Below are 23,033 nucleotides of genomic sequence, written 5' to 3'. Positions count from 1 at the left end.
GTGTACTTTAACCACTCCTCACATTACAGCAGCTCTTTGTTATGTTGAGTACATAAGTACATTTAAAGACGCCAACATAACCCTATTTTTTTCCTTTGTTCCTTCCCAAAGACTGATGATGCATTTTTGATGCGTGTTTTTGTGTTGTGTTTTTCCCTCCTCCACTTTGTGTTGACTGACCGTGCCTGCAGCCTGCGGACGGCCTCCTCATCCTGTCTGGCACGTCTCTCGTCCTCCAGAGCATCCTCCAGTTTACCATACATGTCCTCCAGGTCCCGAACCCGCTGCAGGTACTGCTCCAGCTCAGTGGACTTCTGGGCCACCTGCTCTTCCACCTGCTGCCGTACCTGATGAAGCAGCAAATACAGAGAACTACTTTATCTGGAAATTAATATCAACACTCCTGTTGAATGGTTTTATTTTATGAAGTGGTCCTGAAGGAATACACCAGGTTTTCAAACGCTGCCTCGTTCATCAGCTGACCCTTAAAGTGACTATTTCAGTCCAGCCTATATACTAGGTAGTTTGTGTTCTAGTGCTCCATGCTAATTCTTCAGCACTGTGATAGCAGGTGTAAAGTACACACATTGTAGACAAAAGTACACATGCCTGTGATTAATCAGCATTGTGATTTAGGTATTAAAGAATCAGCACAGAGACGACTAGGTAATGAACATATAATGAATGATGAATTCTAAAAATTCATTGTTTCAGTTATTTATCAAGCAAAAATACTAAACATTTTTAAAATTTGATTTCACTATAAATTGAATATTTTTGCTTGTTTGGCCAACCAACAGTGACCAAAGTGCCTCTACATGAAAACAACTAATGGATGATAAACATCATCTACTACTACACCACATCCATGCTGTGCACTGAGCATGTCCAGATGTTATCAGCAGAGGCACTGAAGCACAGTGTTCATGCTTTTTGGATGGTTATGTTTACCAAATGAATATTACAGTAACAAGTATGTGTCTACAGCTGCAACCAAACGGCAAAGCACATAGAATCACCACATCATCAGCTGTATTTATAAAATGTGTAGTGAGCACATCAAATACTCGTCTGCTGTCAAGTTTCAGTTCCAGCTTTAAATGATGTTCACTCTGAGCAGTAGCGTGTCTTGGCTTTAAGTCTATTTGAAGTTGTTCGGCTGAGAATCTTTTTTACGTCTCATTTAACATGACACCGACTCAACTCACACCCCCTAAAATAACACAATACACTATACCAAAAAGAGGAAGTCGTATTTAAGTTGCTCCACCACTTGTTCTGATGTAACGACTCAGTTGATGAGGAGTGACATACCGTTTTCTCTCTCTCCAGGTCCATCCTGTAGCGGTCCTGGAGTTCAGTTTGGGTCTGAAGACGCCTTTGCTCTTCTTCTGCTGCGTTAGCGGCTGCCTCCTCCAAGGCCTGGCCAAAAGAGAAACAGCGGGCAGTCAAACAAAAAAGGCCAACAGATAAAAGCACCTTCTATATTTTCTTGCAACAGGTTTTCACCCTTAAATTCAAGTGAAATATGTTTTACAGAAATGAATAAGGTAATAACATCTAACCAATGTTAAAGGGGTTATAATGGAAACCGTGGCTTTATTAGATTTATTTTAGTATTGAAGGCTAAGAGGCAAACTGTCCTACAGTATACAAGCAGAAGTAAATGTGTTACTATTTAAAGGTAACACCTTTATTGACAAAGAGATATACAAGCTCTAAAGTGGAATTGAGAGAGAACATAAATACTGCCCACTATACCATCTTGTCACATTATATTAAGTTAAATTATATTGCACTATACTATGTTAATGCATGCCATATCGTATTGCAGATTATTATTATTTATTTTTCTCTTTTTCTTTCCTCCTCCTTCTCTTCTCATATTTATACTTTTTAATTTATGTATTTATTTTTATTGTATCATCTATCTATGCCATATTATGTGTATATAATACCATACCATCTGCCTCTCATCCACATGCACACACACGCACACACTTATACTACCTATATACATATCATTTTAACTTTACGTTGTTTTCTGTTATCTGTACTGTATGTCCACTGTCTGTACTTGTAGTCCACGTGGTGTGATGTATTTGTCCCTCATGTCACCTTGTCTGTCACATAATTTCACCAATAAAAAAATACAAAATAAAAATGCCCACTAAAAACAAATTATTTCTTGCCAAGAAATGCAAAATAAACAAACTCAAAGTTGACTCAAATGTTTTAGCCCTGCAATTCCAAGCATAGTGTTTATACTATAAACTGTAATGCAAATAACTTATTTTACATCACACACTGATTTTCTTTGCCTAGAATGGCTGCCAACCGATTGCAATGAACTGTGGTGGTCCACGGCTTTTGCGGAGTCAGTGGTTGATGAGCAGATATTGCCAACCTGTGCACCTCCAAGGAGATCTATCTAACCGTTACATTCATATACAGCCCAGACATTTTTACTTGCTGCTTTCAGCTGCAAAGACATCCCCTAGAACTGGTTGGGCTCGGATAAAATATAATTTTTTACTGGCATCATCTACTAAGATTCAATTTATGAACAACTGTTACACAAGACAAACTGAAAGTGTACCGTACATAAACTCTTGGTATCTACTCATCCTTCTCATTCTTTGGGGTTCACTGTCGGCCGTTTAACACACTCCACACTGTAAATCTTTGTATCACACAATGTGTCACCAACACTACCTCACTTGTACAATCTATATTTGAAACGGTAAAGCGTGGACTCCGTTTGTCTTCCTGTCTACCACGTGATGGTGGTGATTTTTTTTGTTGTTGGTAACTTTTTTTGGTTTGTTTCTTTCTTCGGTCTCGCTGTGTTGTAGATTGCTTTTATCAGTTGGAAAGCTCTTAACAGGTGAGAGAGAGGAAGGGTGTTTAACAATCAGTTAGAACATTTAGTTTTATATGTGTAACAATGTTTTGTACATTAAAGCAGATTAACATAACAGGAGAAATTCATCTTTAAGTTAATTAACTCGTGATCGTGCAGTAACCTCATGCTGACTTGTGTCACCCAGCTGTGAACGGTCTCAAGACTGCGACAATTATACTTGTAGCAGCATAGTGTGATCGCTGCAGATGACCCTGAGTCTCTCTCTCTCTCTCTCTCTCTCTCTCTCTGTATGTGGCTTTATACAGTATGTGTGTTCTTTGTGCATTCATGCAAACGTCTATGTGAGACAGGACTTTCACCTCAATGGCAGATTGTTGTGCATTCATGGGAGAGCAGTGTCGCCCCAGACAAAGACAAACTGTTGTTCTCTCTGCTGAGCTGCATGTTACACAATTACAACATGAACTAGTTTGACTGACTGTTGCTGCATTTCACAGTTTGTCACCACCCTGCTGATGGCTGCAACATCCCCAGTGCTGTAACTGCAACTTAGTAGCTGTGTTTCAGATCAGTTAATGGATAATATCCTCTGAAAAGATTTATCTGGGCTCTCCATTATTTCTCAGATTAGACATGTAATGTCTAAATGCATCTTGGTAAAGTTTGGTGGACTGTAACAGCAGTAACAATGGTGGAAATACTGAAAGTCCTGGTCCCAGATGTATAAATGATGCCCACACACAAAACGATACACCATTTCCCCCCGCATGAACAGTTATTTAAAAAAGCAGAACATGTGGTCAGAATGAGCACACGAGGTATATCTCAGACCAGGTCTACACACGGTAGATGTGAGTGATATTATAATAGTATTATAAGGTGGAGATGGAAAATAAGAGACACAATCTAAATAATAAAACATTGTTTTTTGCAAAGCACTGTAGAATTTGTTTTGATAACTCGGCTGTAAACTAAATCATTGATTATCTTTCTGGCATTTAGGATGATTGAGCTATCACTGCCAAAGATTGCATACAGGTACAGCTATTAGGTGATGAATTAATAATAGAAGCTGTGTGCTATGAAAGCTGCTCTGGTGCTGTTGGAGAGTCTTACCAGTTTGGAAAAATTAAGTTTCTTAAGGACTGGCGTAAAGGCTACAGCAAGCAGGCAGAATTACTGATATGGAAATTAGTCTTTAAGGGCATCTAAAGCCATTTATGGCTAACTATGGGAGATGAAATGGGGCCCAGTTTCACAATGACTGAGAATTATAAAAACAAAACCATGTCTATGTCCATCTTTATAACTTTGACAAAAAAGAATGTGCATACATAGTTCTGGCTTAAGTCTACATTGTTTTATGCATCTGGCCCCAGGACTTCATCGTTGTATAACTGACAAACTGATACACTGTAAATACACTCAGTGGCCACTTTATTAGGGACGCTGGCACAATCTAGTGCAATACAGCAGCTGAGCCATAAATTCTACCCTTACCAAGATAATGTTCAGTTTTTATTGACACTGTCAGAGTGATATTAATGGCTACATATCTGTATTTTTCTCATCAGAATTTGTATATACTGTGATTTTGTATTGATGTATTGTGTACACACACACAAAATCTTGCATGTCTTGAGAAAGGGATCATTCTTCTGTTGCTCTTTCCAAGGTTTCTTCCCTGTTAGGGTCTGAGATAGAGGGTATTGTATGCTGTACACATTGTAAAGTCCCTTGAGGCGAACTGTGATATTGCACTACATAAATAAAACTGACTTTGATTACAGTTACGGTTGTAGTTTGCAGTGGTGTTGAACTGAACTGCATTATATTCAGAGGTGTTTCTGAAAAGGTTGGCGTATATTAGAAGCACATTTCAATATAATGCATTCCAGCACCTAATGTCATAACCTGTAACAGTTTATTAATAGCGATAAACAGTATGTTTCAATCTAATGTATGACATCAGCTCTCTACTGACTGTGAAGCCGACCCTTCCTGTTAACCTCACATTTACCATATTAACAGGAAGCAGCCATTCGTCAGCAGCAATTGGAGGAATCCACATAATCACTGAATTTTAACACGACCGTTCGTCAGTCAGCAGTATCAACAGACACAACAGACAGGAGTGTGAGTCAGATTTAGGGAGATTTACTGGAAAAAACAGGTTTAATGTCGCCCCTCTACCCCTGTTCTATTCAATACACATTCCTCTGACTATAGCGAGTGACAGACTATTGTTAGTCAGAGGCTGCAGGGCGGAGCTGATCTATTATTGGTATTCATGAGCTGGCAGCAGTGTTGGGGAGGAGTAATTAAACTAGTAGTTTAACTGCATTTTTTCAGCAGCCTGCTGGTAGTTCAACTGCATTCATATTTATGATTATAGTGGTTTCAATTACCATTTTTCACTTTTTTGTGTAGTTGACAACAGGAACTACAAACAATTCTGGGCTATAAAAGGAAAGAATGTTTTTTTAGTTTTTTATTTTACTGTTGCTTCTCTAAGTTGGATTGTCAGCTCACTTGTGAAAAAGATTTGTCTACAGTTTCTAATTTCAAATCTGAATTAGTAAAACTAAATCTAAATAAATTAGGTATACATTAGTCTTAAGTATTGATTATTGCTAATAAGAAATGTTATTTTAGAGGTTACCTGCTAACTGAGTAATCCTGTTTGGTGCAATACCCCCACCTGGACACTAGTTTCTGGAGGGCAAGTGTCTGACTGATGGGCACTGAACCAAAGCTGTTTTCCTGCACTTTCCCATGAATATTGGGGTATTATTTTTTTTTGTTTATGTATTAAAAGTTGGCACTTTTTTAAATAAATAAACTCTGTGTCATTTTTTTGCTGAAATGTGACTTTTTGTATTATATTTTGTATCACATATTCATGTAATTTGATATTTTCTTTACAAAGTAGTTTTAACTACTGCTACTTTCTAATTAGCTTCAGTGAACCAGACTAGATTTGCCCCTAGGGTAGCTTTGCTGTAGTTCAACTTATTTCAGTCTAAATTGGTCACTTGCAAAGCTTTGCTTTCACAATAGCTTCCCCAACACTGGTTGGCAGTGAGTTTCAGAGGACACCAGCAGTGTTTTTAGGTGACCTACTTTAATTGTTGTGTGAAACGCAATTATGTGCATGTGTGTCTGTAACCAGCAGTGTGACAGAAATAGGGTTGTGGCAGTGTACTGCGTTTTTAAAAAAAAATAGACATAATGTGAAATTATAATAAAAGTGTTTGTTCAACCAAAGAAACTAATAATAATAATAATAATAATAATAGATATTTTTTTATTCTACTGTCAAAATCTCATACCATTACACAGACACATTACAGAGCTCCACAGGTAATGCATGTTACTCTCAGTCTTTGTTATTTTAAGGTGTGACGTTATCTCTGAGGAATGTTGTTGAATCAGCTTTGAGACCTTGTTGAGCTGCAGTTGTGATGACATCAAAGTGACCGTAACTGCATTGATGATTAAACTGATGATCTATTTATAGCTTGTCATTCTCAGAAATGTACACTATTTCCTTCTGGTGCCCAGAACTAACAATCTCAGCTGAAGCAAAGGATGCATGACATGATCATCTGCATTGCACGGCACGTTAAAATGTTATCATAAAAGTAAAGTTATTATGACGGCAATGATTTTATCTTATAGCAAGGTAAACTATAGTGTCCATTTTACAAAGTAATCTACCAGAAATGTGCCCTTGCAGATACTGTGTTGCAGTGAATTGAGCCTCATGCAAATGAATAAAGGGGGCTGCGTTTCTTTCTTCACACAAGCCTAAAAGACGGTCTGAACGCGGCCTTTAAGGATTCAGTCCGTGATAATAAAACCAGCTTTTAAAATTCTGTCTGTGTGAAGATTGATCTTCTTGAGTGGACTTGGAGCAGACCGAAACCCCTCATCTGTCTGCTTGAGGCAAGATGTGATTGATGATGCAGTATAATTCAAGTACAAAAGAAGCCTGGGTACAGTGGATGAATAGAGACCCCATGAATTTACTTTCCAGCTGAGGAACCATCCAGATGAAGAACAGAACAGACACTTTAAATCTGCAAAAACAGCTGAGTCAGCTTTGAAAATGACCACACGTGAGTCTTAAATTCCCACACAGCTTGAAACACAAAGGCCTTTTCAAACTGAAAAGATACTGCTCCGTCTGTGCTGCTTCAAAAACTACTTGGGAACAACTTGTCTTCTTCCTCCAGGTCACTTTATTCTTGATCCTGGGAGGGGAATGCCTCCACTCCCCCGTTTTTATTCTATTTATTTAATTCTCCGAGTTGTTTGCTTTGTGTGGTTTTTTTTTTTTTTTTTAAACCTCCTTATCTCTATTTTCCCCTCTGGAAATCCCTCAGGTTCCATTCCCTGACAAATTCCAGTGAATTACTTCCTCGATAGCACTTTCCTTTTATTCTTTTGTTAGTCGCTTATTTAAACAGGAAAAAAAAGCATACTCGTATGTCAGGTGTGCAGTGGTTCCGCCTACAGCCGTATCTACAGATAACATTTGTGTTTATAATGTCCAGTGTTCTTTACTTTTTGTCTCTCTCTGCACGACCCTAGTCACCTCATCAACCCACCTGCTCTTCCCATTGTCCTTGAATCCAGATGTATCTTCATTGCCAATCTAGCTGTCTGTTTTGTGTTGTTTGTCTTGGAATCGGGTGTTTGCGGTTTGTTTTGGCAGATATTTGAATACTTCACTGTAGTTTTTCCTTTTCTATAAAGTTATTTTACATTTTAAGAATGTAAAACAACTGATGCACATTTTCTTTTTACTATACTGAGAATAATCTGTCCAATATGCACACTGGGCTTGTTTGCATTCCATCATCTTGACAGTCCAATCTTTACTGTGTCATCATGGATCACTCCTGCCTTTATCACTCCCACGCTGAGCTATTTTAAATTCAGCACACTACAAAAAGGAACTAATGTGCCAGACGTTTCCTGACCAGACTGGATTCACAGGGGAACATTTTATGTGTGGGTTTGTCTGTCTTGTCTGTCTCTGTTTTCTCCTCACCTTCCTCATGTTCTCCAGTTCGAGTTGTTTAACCTCATTGGCCGTCTGCAGCTCCCTCATCCTCAGCTCCAGCTCCTCCTGTTCAGCCTGCTGCTTCAGCCGCAGCTCCCGCCGCTTCTGTCGAGCCTCCCGGTGCGGCGCCGGCCGGCCCTGACGCAGCAGGGTCACACAGGTCTGAATGGCTGCGTGGACACAAAAAAAAAAAAAATATCAGTTGTGATTTCATTCAAAGCTTTCTGTAAACGAGCGTAAAACTAACACGAGGTCCAGATAATCAATGAAGAGCTGTGAAGCATTAATGTCTCAAAACCATTGTGTGACAAAATTGTAGGAAAAAAACACACACACACACACACACACACACACACACACACACACACACACACACACACACACACACACACACACATATATATAAAAAACTATATAAATATTTGTCATTTCTGATTGTACTTTATTTGTCAATTAAATTTGTAATTAATTAAGTCTTGTATGATTGTCTTTGGGTTTTGGACAAAAGATTTTTTTTTTTATTTGCTTTGGCTCTGCGAAAGTGCATATTTCACTATTTTCTGACATTCTATAGACACAACTAATTGAGGAAATAATATGCAGATTAAGCAGTAATGAGTTATCGATCTTTAATTGACCTCATTTGCTTGTTGGTCAAAATTTCACAGTATTGCGGAAGTTTTTAAAACAGGCAAAAAAAGTTTTTTGTATTCCAGTTTCAGTTTCCCATTGAGAATACAGCTTCAAAATAATTTTTATGTTTCACTGAGTAGTAATAGGGTCATTCCCACTGCGACCTGTCCTCCTGTTGCTGCACTATGTAACTTTGTGGCCCGGTTTCGTAATGTAACACACAAATAAGATTAATAATACCTGTGATTTTTGATTGTTATTTTTTTTTTTTTTAAATTGGTGTCATCATGCTACTACTCACCCTGGATCCACTCCTGCTTCTTCTTCTTGTCTGACGCACTGATTTCAAAGCTTTTTTGTGACGACTTGATGAGGAAGAGACACTTCTTTCCTTCTTTATCTTGTAGAGCCTGCAGACAGAACCACGGATGAAGATTATACCAGCTGATAAATACATCAATGTGAGCATAAAGAGCACCCAACAGTATTCAGATGCACAATCAATATCTTGTGTGACAAAACAAAATCAATTCTGGATCCACTTTTTAACTTGTGTTGACTCATTGCTTCATCAACTATAAAATGAAGTACTGATCCAAGGTTAAGTATAACTTCTATTTGTTTTTTATCCTTGGGACTTTCCTCTTTTATCTACTGAACTTCTCACCATGTCTGATATAAGATAACATTGGAATCAACCCCATAATTCACTTATACACAACATCATAATCATAATATCTAACTATAGCTAACATCACTGTACTGTAGTAAACACATATGATTGACCCATGATGCAACACCAGCTGTGAAGCTCAGATCTGTGTATTAGATGCAAGTAATATTCCTGATACTCTGTAAAACCTGTTTTCAGATATCACATTGATCAATATAAAGTCCAGGGGGACTGAGAGACATGTGGACAAGCAGGTTCTTGCCTCAACGCTGCAGTTTCCGTCCAATAAGATATCTCCTTTCTGTTCGGCCAGGTCCTCGCCGACATAGTAGGAGATGGAGTTCGGCTTCAGCATGAACCAGCGCTCCGTCCAGTTCTTCCTCTTGTGACCCTTCTTCATCATGTAGCCCTGACAGAGACATGAATGTTTTCTGAATAAAAGACATTTTTGTGTCTATTTGACCCCAGTAATACACTGACTCATGCTTTCACAAGAAGATATACAGCCCTGCCCCACATGAGCACAAACTCTAAATTCCTTATTCTATATATATTGCAAAGACTAGGGGCAGTAATAATCAGCTTCATTAAGACTGTATCGTCATAATCTGGCCACCTGTTTGAGCACGTCCAGGATGAGCTCCTGGTAGACCTCGTTGATGCCCATGGAGAGCGTTTGGCGGTCCATGCCCTTGCTGAAGTGGCCCGACCCCACCACGCCGATGAGCTCCCAGACGTTCAGACTCTGCTGCTTCGAGTTCAGCTGCAGTTTGTAGTCCTCAAAACGCTCCTCAACCCAGCTGCCCCCCATCGCCTCCGTCAGCTTACGCAGGAAGTACTCGATCTGTGTGTGGAGACAACGTACAGAGAGCATATGGTAGTGCAAAGACAATGGGATTTTTTATTTATTAAAACATACAACTGTTTTTATTTATAACATTTATATTGAAGAGAATTGTCCTGTATTTTTTCTCCTTCTCGTCTCTACGTGGCTGATTGGAGCGTATACATTTACATTTCTTTAGCAAACAATCTTCCTGTGATTCAGCTCTTATGTTTGTTATACCCAACAATAAATCTTCCAGCATTTGTTAAAGAACAGGAAGCTGGAAACTTCCTTTTCTGCTCTTGAGCAACAGACATTTTCAACTGGCCAGTTACTGCAGCAGTGAAGCACCACATATACAGTAGTACAATTAAATGTCGGATATGACCTTGAAATGAACAAAAGCCCATGTCAATTAGTTGTGATGGCAGTGGGAAGTTAACACTGCTGACAAATACTGGCTAATTTGATTCTATTAGATTTAAGTCAATAACTTCCCCCTCAGCTAGTACCCAGCCATTTTGGAGGAAGTCCTATGTGTAAAGACCAGAAGTCCAAATCAGGAAAATCTGATTCAAGATCAGCCTTTTTTAAATATACAATTCTGAAGTGTGGAAGAGTAAGTATTTTAATTTTTACTGACAGCAGCATTAAAAACAAGGCTTCTAGTCTGAGGTTGGACTGGAGCTCCAATTACTGGAAGCTGAAATCAAATGCTTGATCAGGTTCTCAGACTTATCCGCCTTCCATTTGATCGGACATTGCCTCATCTCAGTCAGCAATTCTTCTTCACTACAGACTGTATTTTAGTTTTTTGTTTGGCGTAAATAAAAAGGGTAATTATTTATATTCCACAAAAGGTATAGAAGTATTGTATTGGAATAATGTAAGGCCAATGTCCAGTATTGTGTCAGCAGTGATATATAGGACAAGCTTGAAGTTAGGAATCTGCACCTGAGATATAATTTTTATAATTTGAAGCTGATATATCAGGGCCTGAAGTTTGTAAACTGCTAGGTGGTCTTTAATATGTCGAGGGAACAACCAGCAGTGTTTCCAGTTCTGTTTTACTTGAGATGGATGTGGAGCTTGGTGAACTATGATCTTTGGTTAGAAAAGTATCACCGCTGGGTTTATTGGACACAAAGCAGTCGTATCAATTTGGTACAAAAATTGGAATATACCCTTTCTTCAACACTCACCTCCTCAGTGACCATGATCAGCGGGTATCTGTCCTCAGACAGGAAGTTGAAGATGCACCAGATCTTGAAGGCGTCATCGTTGGTGATAAATAATTGGCTTTGATTCAGGTTTTTCCTGAAGCACAACGTCCAGCACATTTTGTTGAAATCCTGACGGTCAAAGTTATCCGTCACCTGCAGCAGAGCAGAACAACAGGTCTGGTGAGTCATGGTTACAAGTTTTAGTATTTATAGATGTGATATATAATTAATGTGCAATAACTTATTAAAGAAGGATAAGCACCAGCCAAGGGGATTTTTCACCACCTCACAACCCAACAGTTGTTTTTAATAGCTTACTGACTATAAAACCTGTATAAAAAGGTGTTGATACTAAATTAGGATATTACTTTATTAAACAGGTATTCGATACCATTATGAGAGAGAAGAAGAAACATGAGAAAAAGTGGTGATGAAAATGTCCAAATGTCTAACCCACAATATGCTGAATACAAAATATAACTTGAAATTCTGAAAGTGACGGCCTCATATACACATTTTCATTTATACATGTTGACAGTATGTTTCCCCAGAGAGATGTGCAAAACTGTAAAAACAAAAACAAACAAGGAAGGAAAGTAAGTAAAGAAAAATCTCTAGGAGTCAAATACCAGAGCTAAATGAGGAAAGCTCTTGAAAAGGTACAATCGGTGCTGGGGAGGGGAAATGTTCTCCTTGAGCCGGTGAACAGGAACGTCTCCATGGAGACTCCTGGCAGAACGACGGTGCAATCGTGTGGATTAGAAGCACATCTCGTCCTGCTGGCAGTCGTCCCGTCAAACAAACCACCAGTAAACCCCAAAAACAACCCAAGCGCTTGCTCGACTTAAAAAACCGATCTGAACACAAAGTGAAGCCTGAAACTGCGTTTGACTATTAAAACTATTAGCATAAGCAATGTGGGAAATATAGTTCGGTTGTTATTGTGGTTTGAGCAGCCAGTGATGCAGAACTTGGTTTCATAACCTATGAAGTTCTCATCCATACTTGCTCATTAATAATAATAATAATAATAATAATAATAATAATAATAATAATAATAATAATAATAACAACAACAACAACAACAACAACAACAGCTGAAACAACAGCAACAGATAAGTATGTGAGCAGTATATTAAGTAAACTAAGTTCTTTCTTATAACGTCCGGGGTTCCCACGCTACATTGAACACCACATAAGGAGGCTTTTATTTCTAAATATGAAGTCAAATTTAAATTAGAAAAACACAAATGTTTAGACAGGATGAAAAGATATAAAAATTAAACAGATCTCATTTTATGACTACCAGTCATTACAATTTAGATTTACATACAAGCCTCCGTCACAGGGTTCTCATCAGAAAATGAGACGGATGCATGTTGCATGTTGATAAATATACACACTTTTTTAGTACAAATACACTCAAGAAAATCAAGCAATTTCCAAAAACCCTAAAGTTAATTCTCCAAAAGAAAAGAATCACAAGGCAGAATAAAAGATGACAGATTGATATGGTATTTATAGGGTGATTATAGTGTGTTATGGTTATTATCCGTTTGTAATGTATCACTATAGTCATGACAAGCGTTTCCCCACTTTCCATTAAAACTAGTTTCTGAGGAGCTGAAGCTCTGACCCGTGATTTAAAACAAACTTAATTCTCTCACAGTCATTTAATTATTTTCATTTTCTGTGCTGCGTTTGAGAGAGAGAGAGAGAGAGAGAGACATTCAGCCCAAGTGAATGACTGCAGTTGTCGTTTCTATAGCTACACAGGATCTGATGTAACTTTCTATTGTGCTAACTGAGAGTGAGTGCCTGTGTGGAAACCTGTGCTGGATGTTAAAGGGATTTCCCTCCTAAAGTCTTTAAAAAACATCTCATCCCCTGTAGGCTCGAAAGTTAGCTGTAAAACGTTTGTTCAGTCATTTAAATCATTCATCATTTAGATTTTTTTTAAAAACACTTGAATGTATAACAGGATGTATTTCAAACCTTTTCACAGCAGGAATAGAAACTTCTCAAATCACTGCTGCAGGATAATGTACATTCTCAGTATGTTCAAAACAATCATTGTTTCCCCAAAATGTAGTTAATACAGTGCTTTGCTCTTAGCTTGGTGGAAAGACCGAAGCAGAGAAGGTCATCACTGCAGGAGAAGTTTTAACATTTTTATTTCAACATGAAAATTGCCAGGATTGGAATCAACTGTTAACACGTTTTTTGTCTTAATGCTTTTCATGTTTTGTCTAATATTCTGTTAATTTAAGTGTTTTTTTTTTTTGTTGGAATAAACTTGAAACTAAACTTGATATTCAACCTGAACACAGCTGCTGTTTTCTGGGGGGGGTGTTTAAGGATGAAGCTGGTCACACGCCGCTCAACCTACAGGTGGTGTTTACACTCTAAAGATAGATTCTGGGTGGAGCTTCACTTTAAAACATTGGCACTCCTCCCGTCATCAGTTCAAACTGTGGGTGCTTCTGAAACCAGATACTGACTCAAATAAGACTCTTCTCTGCTCTGACCCCCTGTCATTAGTCAGCAGCATGACTGTGTCCCTCATGTGAGGATGAGGACGGTTGTGGACTCGTCTGTATCATTGTGATCTTGGATGAGTCAGCACGGACTGACTGCAGAGAGAAACGCTGGCAGGATGACAGGCAGGGAGGGAACAGTAGTGAAGTTGTGAAAATCGGGTTTGTTATGAAAGAGCAGCTCTTCTTCTACCATTGTTGTGTCATGCTTGTATCGTTTTTCTTTGTCCTTGTGGCTCGCTGGTTCTCTCTCTCTCTCTCTCTCTCTCTCTGTCTTTTTCTATTCCTCTCTTACTCTTTCTATCACTCTCTCTCTCTACACTGAAACAATGAGAGCCTTGTCAGCGCTGCCTCCCCTCCTTCTCCACTGCCACATGTTCATTAGGATTCCGGATCCAGACTCCAGCCTTATCTCCTGCATCCCAAACCTGCAGACGCATTTACAACTCACACAGAAACTCCACAGTGCGAAAAAAGAGGCAAGTAGTGTCGGGTTAGACAGCGAGGCAGTGAAAAGGGTTTTTACCAGCTGAACAGGATTATCAGCTATTTAATCAAAGGGTTTGCTGCAAAGGAAATAATCGCCAGCGATGACGGGGACGGTCGAGAAGACATGATGTGAAATGAAAGTCATATAAAAAGGAGAAATGAGTCTCTTCTCCAAAACATAAAACCACCATGACACTCCGCAGGTGTTGGTTGGGGTTGGAAGTCTTTCAACTTCAACGATCGCTTGACCTCAATCACCAACTTAACTCTCAGTGGTATCTAGCAGTTAGCATGATCATACAGTTGAATTCACACCCCTCTAAAACAGTCTCGACAAAAACTAAACATTATAATCTCGACAAATGTATGATTTATTTTGGGACTGTATAAGACTGCATCAGTTTGAGCTAGATATAAACTGGCAACTGAGTGAAGTGAATAAACACATTCTTCAGACAGCGACTCGAGTCAGACTTAAGTCACAAAAAAGTAGGATTTACTATTGTTTTGACCTATTAGGCCCTGAAATAAACAAAGAAAGGCAGCTGTGCATCTCCACACTGCTTGGATGTGTCATTATTTGAAATGTAAAAATGGACTTAGTGTCAGCTGTGTAGAAACCTTGTTAACACAGCTTTGAAAGTAAAATGTGCAGTGTCAGTTATTCTGCAGGGTCACAATTTAGAGACGTGACCTGACCTCAAGACTGAATTCGTTTTAGACAGCAGTAGCTAATAAAGTTGCACCGGAGTGTATGTTGTTTTCGTGATTTGGGTGACCCTGAAGAAAACTTTAACATAAAAATAAGGATAGACATTTGGCGTTGAAACCAATATGACAAAGATATCAGAACTATTGCCAAACAAACGTACCAAAAACACATAAAGGTGATATTTCAGTAAGCAGAGCTGCAGCTGGTTATTGTGCCCTCCAAACACACACACACACACACACAGGGTATTTCAGGGTAACAGAGGATCACTTGTCTTAGTGTGACGCTCCATCAAACCACGAAGTCCTGAGCTTCAACGTCACTTCTGTCTCTGCTGCCGAATCAACAATCTTCAGTGTTTCAGTGTCAGATTACTAAACTCTACCATCTCATCTGTGAGAGTCTCTGTCCTCAGCAGAGATATCAGTGGTGTGCACTTTATTTTCTCCTGCATTGGCGCTAACAAGTAAAGTAAGTCAGTGAGGATTAGGATGACACAAACGCATCATCTAGCATTGCTTCATATCTGTACACACACGCACACACACACACACACACGCACACACACACGTAATCTAGGTTTTGTTCTGTTTTTATTTTTGGATTTCAGTTTTTCTAGTCTAGCGGCTCCATTCATGTGTAAAATAGGATTCCTGTTGTCCTGCTTTTTTCAGTTTCTTGTTACACAAGACACACACACAATAGTACATACACAGTTTCCTTGTGTGAGAGGGTGGAGTTTCCTCAGGAGTAAGAGAGGTTGAATGTACCCACCGACGCCCTCGCTCTCCACAGCCCCCGTCACCTCCACTTCAATGGGAGGGTGGGACGGTTGAGTGTGGAAAAGTACGTAAAAGTGAGTGTGTTGGGGCACTAATAATGTCTGACCATGACGTCATGTCTCTGCTCCTGAACCTTAATCTAGAATTTAAATGTCCTTAAGGAAAGGTGTCCCTGTTAAAGAGAGAGAGAGTTGTCGATGCCACAGAGTTTAACCTCTTAAACCTTAATGAACTGCCAGTGGGTAAGCCATTACAAACTCATGCTGTGCAGACAAATAAAGCACAAACCCACAGAACTTTATTTTAAATTCTAGTGGAGAAGTACATTTTGGGAAAATGTGTATAAAATAATTGAGAATATTTCAATTCGATAGAGTGATGCATCCCTTTAAAATACTGAATCTTTGAATATTTCATCCAGACCACCACGTAGCTTTAATACTAAATATATGATCTACTCAGACAGTAAGCACGTTTTAACAACCTTAAAGCAACTTTTAAGGAAAAAGAGGACACTGTGTGTTACAGTGTGTGTTTCTGCATCACACACACACACACACACACACACACACACACAGACAGGACTGATGTTGGCTGTTAAACCCGTCATACAACTTTTTTTGAATGTCTTAAGAACTGGAACAAGGAACTAATGAGGTAACACTGACAATAAAAAAAGAAACACCAAAGTTGCTCAGACGTTGCTGAGTCTTGCAGTCTTAATTAAAAAACAACCAACAAACAACCCAAAATTTCTTTTGGCTAAAACAAAAGTTTCACAGCTGACCTTGAGAACATCCTCTTAGCAACCGACGCTGACAAAACCCCACAGTTAAAATTCACACAAATTCTGGGAAATTCTTATTGTTTAAGACACCACATTATATCAGCTCACCATGATGTCACAAGTGGCACAATCCCTTTAGACATCACAAAACAGTTTGACTCTTTGGTGATATTTAAGCTTAGGTATGAGTAATAAACTTGCAGAGGAAGCAGTAGCTGCTTCTTCAGCCCTGAATTGCGTTTGCAGAAAATCCCCTCAGCCTGTGTATGCCCACAACAAGCTCGAACGACCAGAGCATAGAGCAGCCGGCCCGAGAGGCAACACCCAGGGCATAAGAAAAGGGCGTTAACTCGCTGCAGCTGAACTAAAGCCTCATTGGTCCTGCTGTCAAATTTGTGTTTTTGTACATCTGGTAATGTTTCATTCTCCTATTAAAGAGACTTTACTTTATCTAAAGGAAACCTCAGGTGTCAAAACCATTATTGTTTCCTCTATAAATACGGAGAAATCAGTTGTGATTTGATTTACTGTCACTGAAGAGGCAAATCTCGTATCTCCAATTTTGGTGGCGTTACTTCATACTTTATTAATCCCGCTGGGTGAATTTACCCACTACACTTCAGCCATCCTGAAGCTAGTGCCTTGGTCATGGGCCTTGGCAGGAGTGTTACCTGTGCATGTGTTTTAGGGTTGAATAGAACCACAGAAGAAGAAGACCAACACAAACATGCAAACTCACAGAAAGGACCCTGCATGCAGTCAGGAGGATCATCTGAAATGTTTCAATACCTTATCCAGGATGAACTTGTTCAGGTACGGCATGTATCCCTGGTTGGAGACGGGACCCTCGTCGTCGTCTTTAAAGTGCTCCTCCAGCGCCACAGGGTCATGTGGGATCTTCATCACCGTACACAAGTTGTGGGAAAGCACCTGGAACAATGGGAAAAATCTTCTGTTTGTTACTGATTATGGGATTATTTTCTCACAGTTGTTTTTATTTTCAACCTGTTAATTAGTTCAATTAATGGATTAAAAGCGTCCATCAATTAAAACATCAGAAAACATCACAAGTTCCCAGAACCCAAGTTGACGCCTTCAAATACTTTGATCGGTCCAACCAAAGAATACTGACAGTGATGTATAACAGAACATCAGCCAATCATCACATTTGAGAAGCTGGAACCAGACAATGTTTTCCATTTTGTTTCATAAATGACAGTTTCAGTACTAATTAGTATATGAAACAAATTTATCTCATCTCCCAGAGACTTAAATAACTTGGTATCTACTGAAATAGCACAAAGATACTTGAGGAAAATAATACCAGGGTCATATCTAACATACTCATCCTTTTGTAAGAGGAGGTGAATATTTAATATCAAGTTACATACTTACACAGACAACTGGAGTCTAGAAGAAACTGAAGATGAAGAACTTCTTTGATTTAGTTTTTTTTACATAAGGAATTTTAGTCCCTTTAAGGGTTTGAGTACTGGATCCTACAAGTCCCGTAATGCAACTCAATAGCAACCTACATTAGACCCTCTGTGTTTGGTAAGTGTCACATCAACTCCCCAGCATAAGCTTGTAACACAGGTTAAAAATGTATCCAGGTGACAGATCTGGTCGATATCCCTTGGCTAGACTTGACAAAGTATTAAACCTAGGGTTGCAGCTAACAATCATTTTCATTATTGATTAATCTGATCATTTTCTCTATGGATTGATAAATGGTTTAGTCTATAAAATGTCAGCAGCCATTACGATACAAGAAAGCAAAAGGATCATAACTTCAAAAAGGACCACTGTGTAGGATTCAGCCGCATCTAGTGTTGAAGTTGTAGATGGCAAGCATCTGAATACAGCTCGACCCTCCAAGCATGTAGGAGAAACTACTACCTGTGTTTGGTTTGTCTGTTCTGGGCTACTGTAGAAACATGATGACCTTGTGAGACAGCTGGACTCACAGGATCACAAAATCATGTGAGAATCCATCTTGCCAGGCATTTGTGGAGAGACTACAGTGGTACCGGACCAATCAGCGTCCTTTCAGGAAGGCTACTGGGGTAAGCGCTATATGTGACGCAGCACGATAAACAACAATGGTGGAGTTAGCGTAGATGCTGCTACCATCAGTTATATCACCAGTGATGCTTTCATTCTTCTCCCATCTGGCTTTGGTAAGAATTAGACTACGTTCTATGGTTCATTGATCTGACTGATTGAAGTTTGCTTGTGATAGAAAGAAGGTTCAACCTATCACATGCCTGCCCTTTTACAAACAGTTTCCAATGGCGACTTCCAAGGTTGTTCTTTGTAACAAACCATCTGGTACAGATTAGAAACATGGTGGTTCAACATAGCGGTTCAACATAGCGGTCTCTGTGGAAGAGGATCCACTCCATCTGTAGATGCAAACAGCTCATTCTAAGCTAACAAATGATTCTTATCATACCCTAATGAAAACATACCCATGAATATTATTCCATTTCTGTTGAACGAGCCTACTAAATGTTACACAGTGGAAGTATTACATAAAAACTACATTAACTATTCATGTGCTCATGCAAAATAATTAGTTCAATACATGCAATAAGCGTGATATGTTGCTGTTAACTCTTAGTGGTACTTCAGTAGATATAAACTTATTTAAAACACTATCTGACTCTTGGCTATTTTGGTAGATTTATGTCTGAGATAACTGTTGATGAAATGGTTCCTGTGAACACACATTTAATTGACACATTTTGTGATTTCCTGTATTTCCCAGACTACCTTTTGACAACATGTTGCATTCAGATGGGGTTAGCGTCGGCAGACATAGAGGGGATGATGTGGACAGCATAGTGCAACAGAACAATTCCCAGAGAAGATGGAGTTTCACCTCTTTCAACACATAAAATATGTCTTGGAGCTGCTTTGTGTTCTGATCTATAGTGGAAACTGTTTGGTGCAAAATAATACAACTAAAACATTTTCTCTTCAGATTCAGAGGCTGCTGGCTGTTGATTCCTTTGAACCTGCTGAACAATGTTTGGCTGGCGCAGAGCTGGAAACATGTGGGTGTGTCATAAAGTTGTATACATGTTGCGAGTTATCCACAGGAAATAAAAAAAAACAATTCTCTTTTCTTTTACTTGGCTGTGATTGGTCCAGTGATACTGACACAGTACCGACCAAATTCACACCCGATCAACAGCAAATTATGTAACTTTTCTACCTTAAAATAACACTTTCACTAACATTTTAATCCTCTGAGTTGTAATCGGGTGCCTGCTCTTGCCCTATATAACTATTGGTTGGCTACACATAATCCAATAATATATAACACTAACATTTGTCTGAATTTAGTACTTTTACTTTTAACACTGACTAAACTTCTTCCTGATTATACTTAGATTTAAGTAATGCAGGACTTGTTATTGATGGAGTATTTTTTACACTGTTATTAGAACTAAAAGGAGTAGTAGAAGTAAAGGATCTGAGTACTTCCTCCATTGTTCATCTTCTCATGTCACTAGAAACCTGATTCTGTCTTTATATGGACTTTAACCTACACTATGGCCTTTACAGTCTCTGTTAGCATCACTTTAAAACTCAAGCTTTTTTCCCCTATAGATATTTTGTTTTGATGCAGGTAGTTTTAATATCAAACAGAGGGGAAATCATATTCCAAAGATTTTTAAAAATCCTACAAACTCTTTATTTAATTTTCAGTGGTTTTACTACAATGTTCCTCCAGTGGGTCGTACTTCTGTTGAGTTTAGTTTTTTTGTCCAAACAGGCAAAATGAGCCTGAATCAATCAGTGTACAAACTACAAACAGGTGCATCTCTGCTGCGGGAGTCGGTTCACGCACAGTAGATCTGTGTTTGTCCATAAAGAACATATAGTGTCCTATATAAAAAAAAAAAAAGCCAAGATGTTTTTTAAATTTGCCCAAAACATACCAAAAGATAAGACTTTAGTGGGAGTTTCCTGCTTCGCCAAACACCAACCCAGACTTAAAAAAAAAAAAAAAGGTGTAGGAAGTTTACCTTGAGCTGAGATTTGGAGACCTTCCCGCTTTTGTCCACATCCAGAGCTGTGAACGCGTGCCAGATAGACTTTAAAAGCTCGTCCCGCAGCGCCATAATGCTGAACTTGTCTCTCGTCTGTCTGAGCGCGACTCTTCCTCTCTGTGAGTCTGTCTGTTGGACCCAGTGAGGGAAAAGTCACATGACCCGCTGTCACATTGCGTGTTTGGCATGATTATGATTGAAGAGCTGCAGCACCGCTCAGCGAGAGAAAAACACACCATAAAGCTGGACTGTACGTCACCGTTATAAGCCGATCCAGGGTCAGCGGCGGGAGAAGGACTCGGGGGTTTAAAGTTTAATACCACAGTGTAAAAAAAATACTCTGCGACAAGCTAAAAGTCCTGAATTCAAAATGTTAGACCCCCTCCAGTCCAAAATCTGTTTTTCTTGTTGTTCCTACAGTTGGATGTTTGACTGTAGAAGGAAGTTTTCACTAAATCTGCTGAAAGTTTCTCTGTGCTCACTGAACAGGTGTAATACAGAAACCTGAAGCCACCAGTGCACACACACCGAGAATGGACTACAGAGAAATAGGAGACATCTTGTGTCCAGCAGGTAAACTTCAGAAATGAGCACAATTTGTGTATTCATAAAATGTGGTATAAGGAGTAGATGTTTTTAAGGATTTTATTGTGGAAATTATACTTTTAATGTGGAAAAATCTTCAGAAACAGCAGACTATCGGTTGTAATACATGTCTGGAGGGGATCTTATTAAAGTATTACCATTAAAATATACTGAATCTACTACCAAAAGTTATAATAAGACATTATATAGTAATGAGTTATTATTGTTGCATTAATGTATCCAACACGTGTTGCAGCTGGTAAAGGTGGAGCTAATTAGTATTACTATTAGTTGATTATATTTTGTATTAACAATATGAATCTGCAAACTAACTAAAGCTGTAAATAAATATAGTAAAAAGTAGCCCACACATTTTTCCACTAAAGAGTAGTGGAGTAGAAATATAGTATCAGAAAATGGAAATAAAAGATTATAGATTTGTTCAACAAAACCCAAAGATATAAAAGTGTGAAGATATATAACAGAGATTCTAACATTTGAGGTTGGGACTTTTTTGAAATTACATCTATAATTATATAAATTCTGCATAAATACTTATTTCCACTCTTAAATGTGTCTACATGTATGCAGTATTATAATGCACCTACAAAGCTCTTCATGGTCAGGCCCCTTCATATCTTAAAGAGCTCATAGTACCCTATTACCCCTCTAGAACACTACGTTCTCTGAATGCAGGGGTACTTGTGGTTCCTATAGTCTCTAAAAGTAGAACAGGAGCCAGAGCCTTCAGTTACCAAGCTCCTCTCCTGTGGAACCAGCTTCCTGTTGTGGTTCGGGAGGCAGACAGCCTCTCCACATTTAAGAGTAGGCTTAAGACGTTCCTCTTTGATAAAGCTTATAGTTAGGGCTGGATCAGGTGAGTCCTGAACCATCCCTTAGTTATGCTGCTATAGGCCTAGACTATCGGGGGATTTCCCATGATGCACTGAGCTCCTCCCTTCCTCTCTCTTTCTGCACTCATTCATGTCCCATTAATGCATGTTACTAACTTCACTTCTTCCCCGGAGTTCTTGTGCTTTCTCGTCTCGCAGGTTCTCATGGATCCTGGTGGAGCCTCCTGCCATGGTCCTGCCTGACTGCCATTGCTAATATCACTGACATTATTGTTATTATTGTTATTACTACAGTTACTATTATTACTATTGTCACTGCTCATTGTCCCCCATCATTGTTGTCATCGTCGTCATCATCTTCTTCATGTTCATCATCATCATCAGTCACTACTATTAGTGTGCTTGTTGTTACTGCTGTTGCTGTGCACCTGTCTGTCTGTCTGTCTGTCTGTCTGTCTGTCTGTCTGTCTGTCTGTCTCTCTCTCTCAATTCAATTCAAATGGCTTTATTGGCATGACCAAACACTGTACATATTGCCAAAGCAAGCATTTGGAATTAAAAATAATAATAGTAACAATAAAGGAAAACAATATTTACAATAAATTAATTATAATCTATACTGTTGGTAATACTGTAACTATGATTGACTCAATCGCAATCACAGTCACAATCAATCAATTAATTATAATGAATCAATCAATCAATCACTTTGTGTCAACTAAAAATGTCATTAAAATAGTGGTAAAGTAGTCTGTTGTCAATATAACAGTAATAACAAATTATTAAATATAATATATATAATATTAAAATTAAAATAAAATAGATAAAACTGTAAGTGTGTGTGTGTGTGTGTGTGTGTGTGTGTGTGTGTGTGTGTGTGTGTGTGTGTGTCTATTAAAAAACAACAAAAAAAACAACAACTAAAACAATCAAT

The 23,033-nt window shown here is 38.7% G+C and overlaps 1 protein-coding gene across 1 annotated transcript in view; it reads right to left on the bottom strand.

The window, feature by feature from the left end:
* The window catches only part of swap70b (switching B cell complex subunit SWAP70b), a 30,248-nt gene extending 9,419 nt beyond the window's left edge, over nt 1-20,829 (bottom strand). Inside the window, exons 1-9 of the mRNA XM_051381860.1 lie at nt 20,637-20,829; nt 17,389-17,529; nt 11,272-11,445; nt 9,860-10,087; nt 9,506-9,652; nt 8,872-8,980; nt 7,926-8,107; nt 1,315-1,422; nt 181-347 (exon numbers count right to left, since the gene is read on the bottom strand). Coding sequence (XP_051237820.1) covers nt 181-347; nt 1,315-1,422; nt 7,926-8,107; nt 8,872-8,980; nt 9,506-9,652; nt 9,860-10,087; nt 11,272-11,445; nt 17,389-17,529; nt 20,637-20,732 — 1,352 coding nt within the window. The 5' untranslated portion in view covers nt 20,733-20,829. The remainder of the gene's footprint in view (nt 1-180; nt 348-1,314; nt 1,423-7,925; nt 8,108-8,871; nt 8,981-9,505; nt 9,653-9,859; nt 10,088-11,271; nt 11,446-17,388; nt 17,530-20,636) is intronic.
* Nucleotides 20,830-23,033: the final 2,204 nt, after the last annotated feature.

Source organism: Dicentrarchus labrax, unplaced genomic scaffold (genome assembly GCF_905237075.1).
Source record: "Dicentrarchus labrax unplaced genomic scaffold, dlabrax2021, whole genome shotgun sequence".
NCBI classification, from domain to species: domain Eukaryota; kingdom Metazoa; phylum Chordata; class Actinopteri; family Moronidae; genus Dicentrarchus; species Dicentrarchus labrax.
Note: the sequence above shows the minus strand (reverse complement) of the source record. Positions and strands in the feature narration are given on the sequence as shown.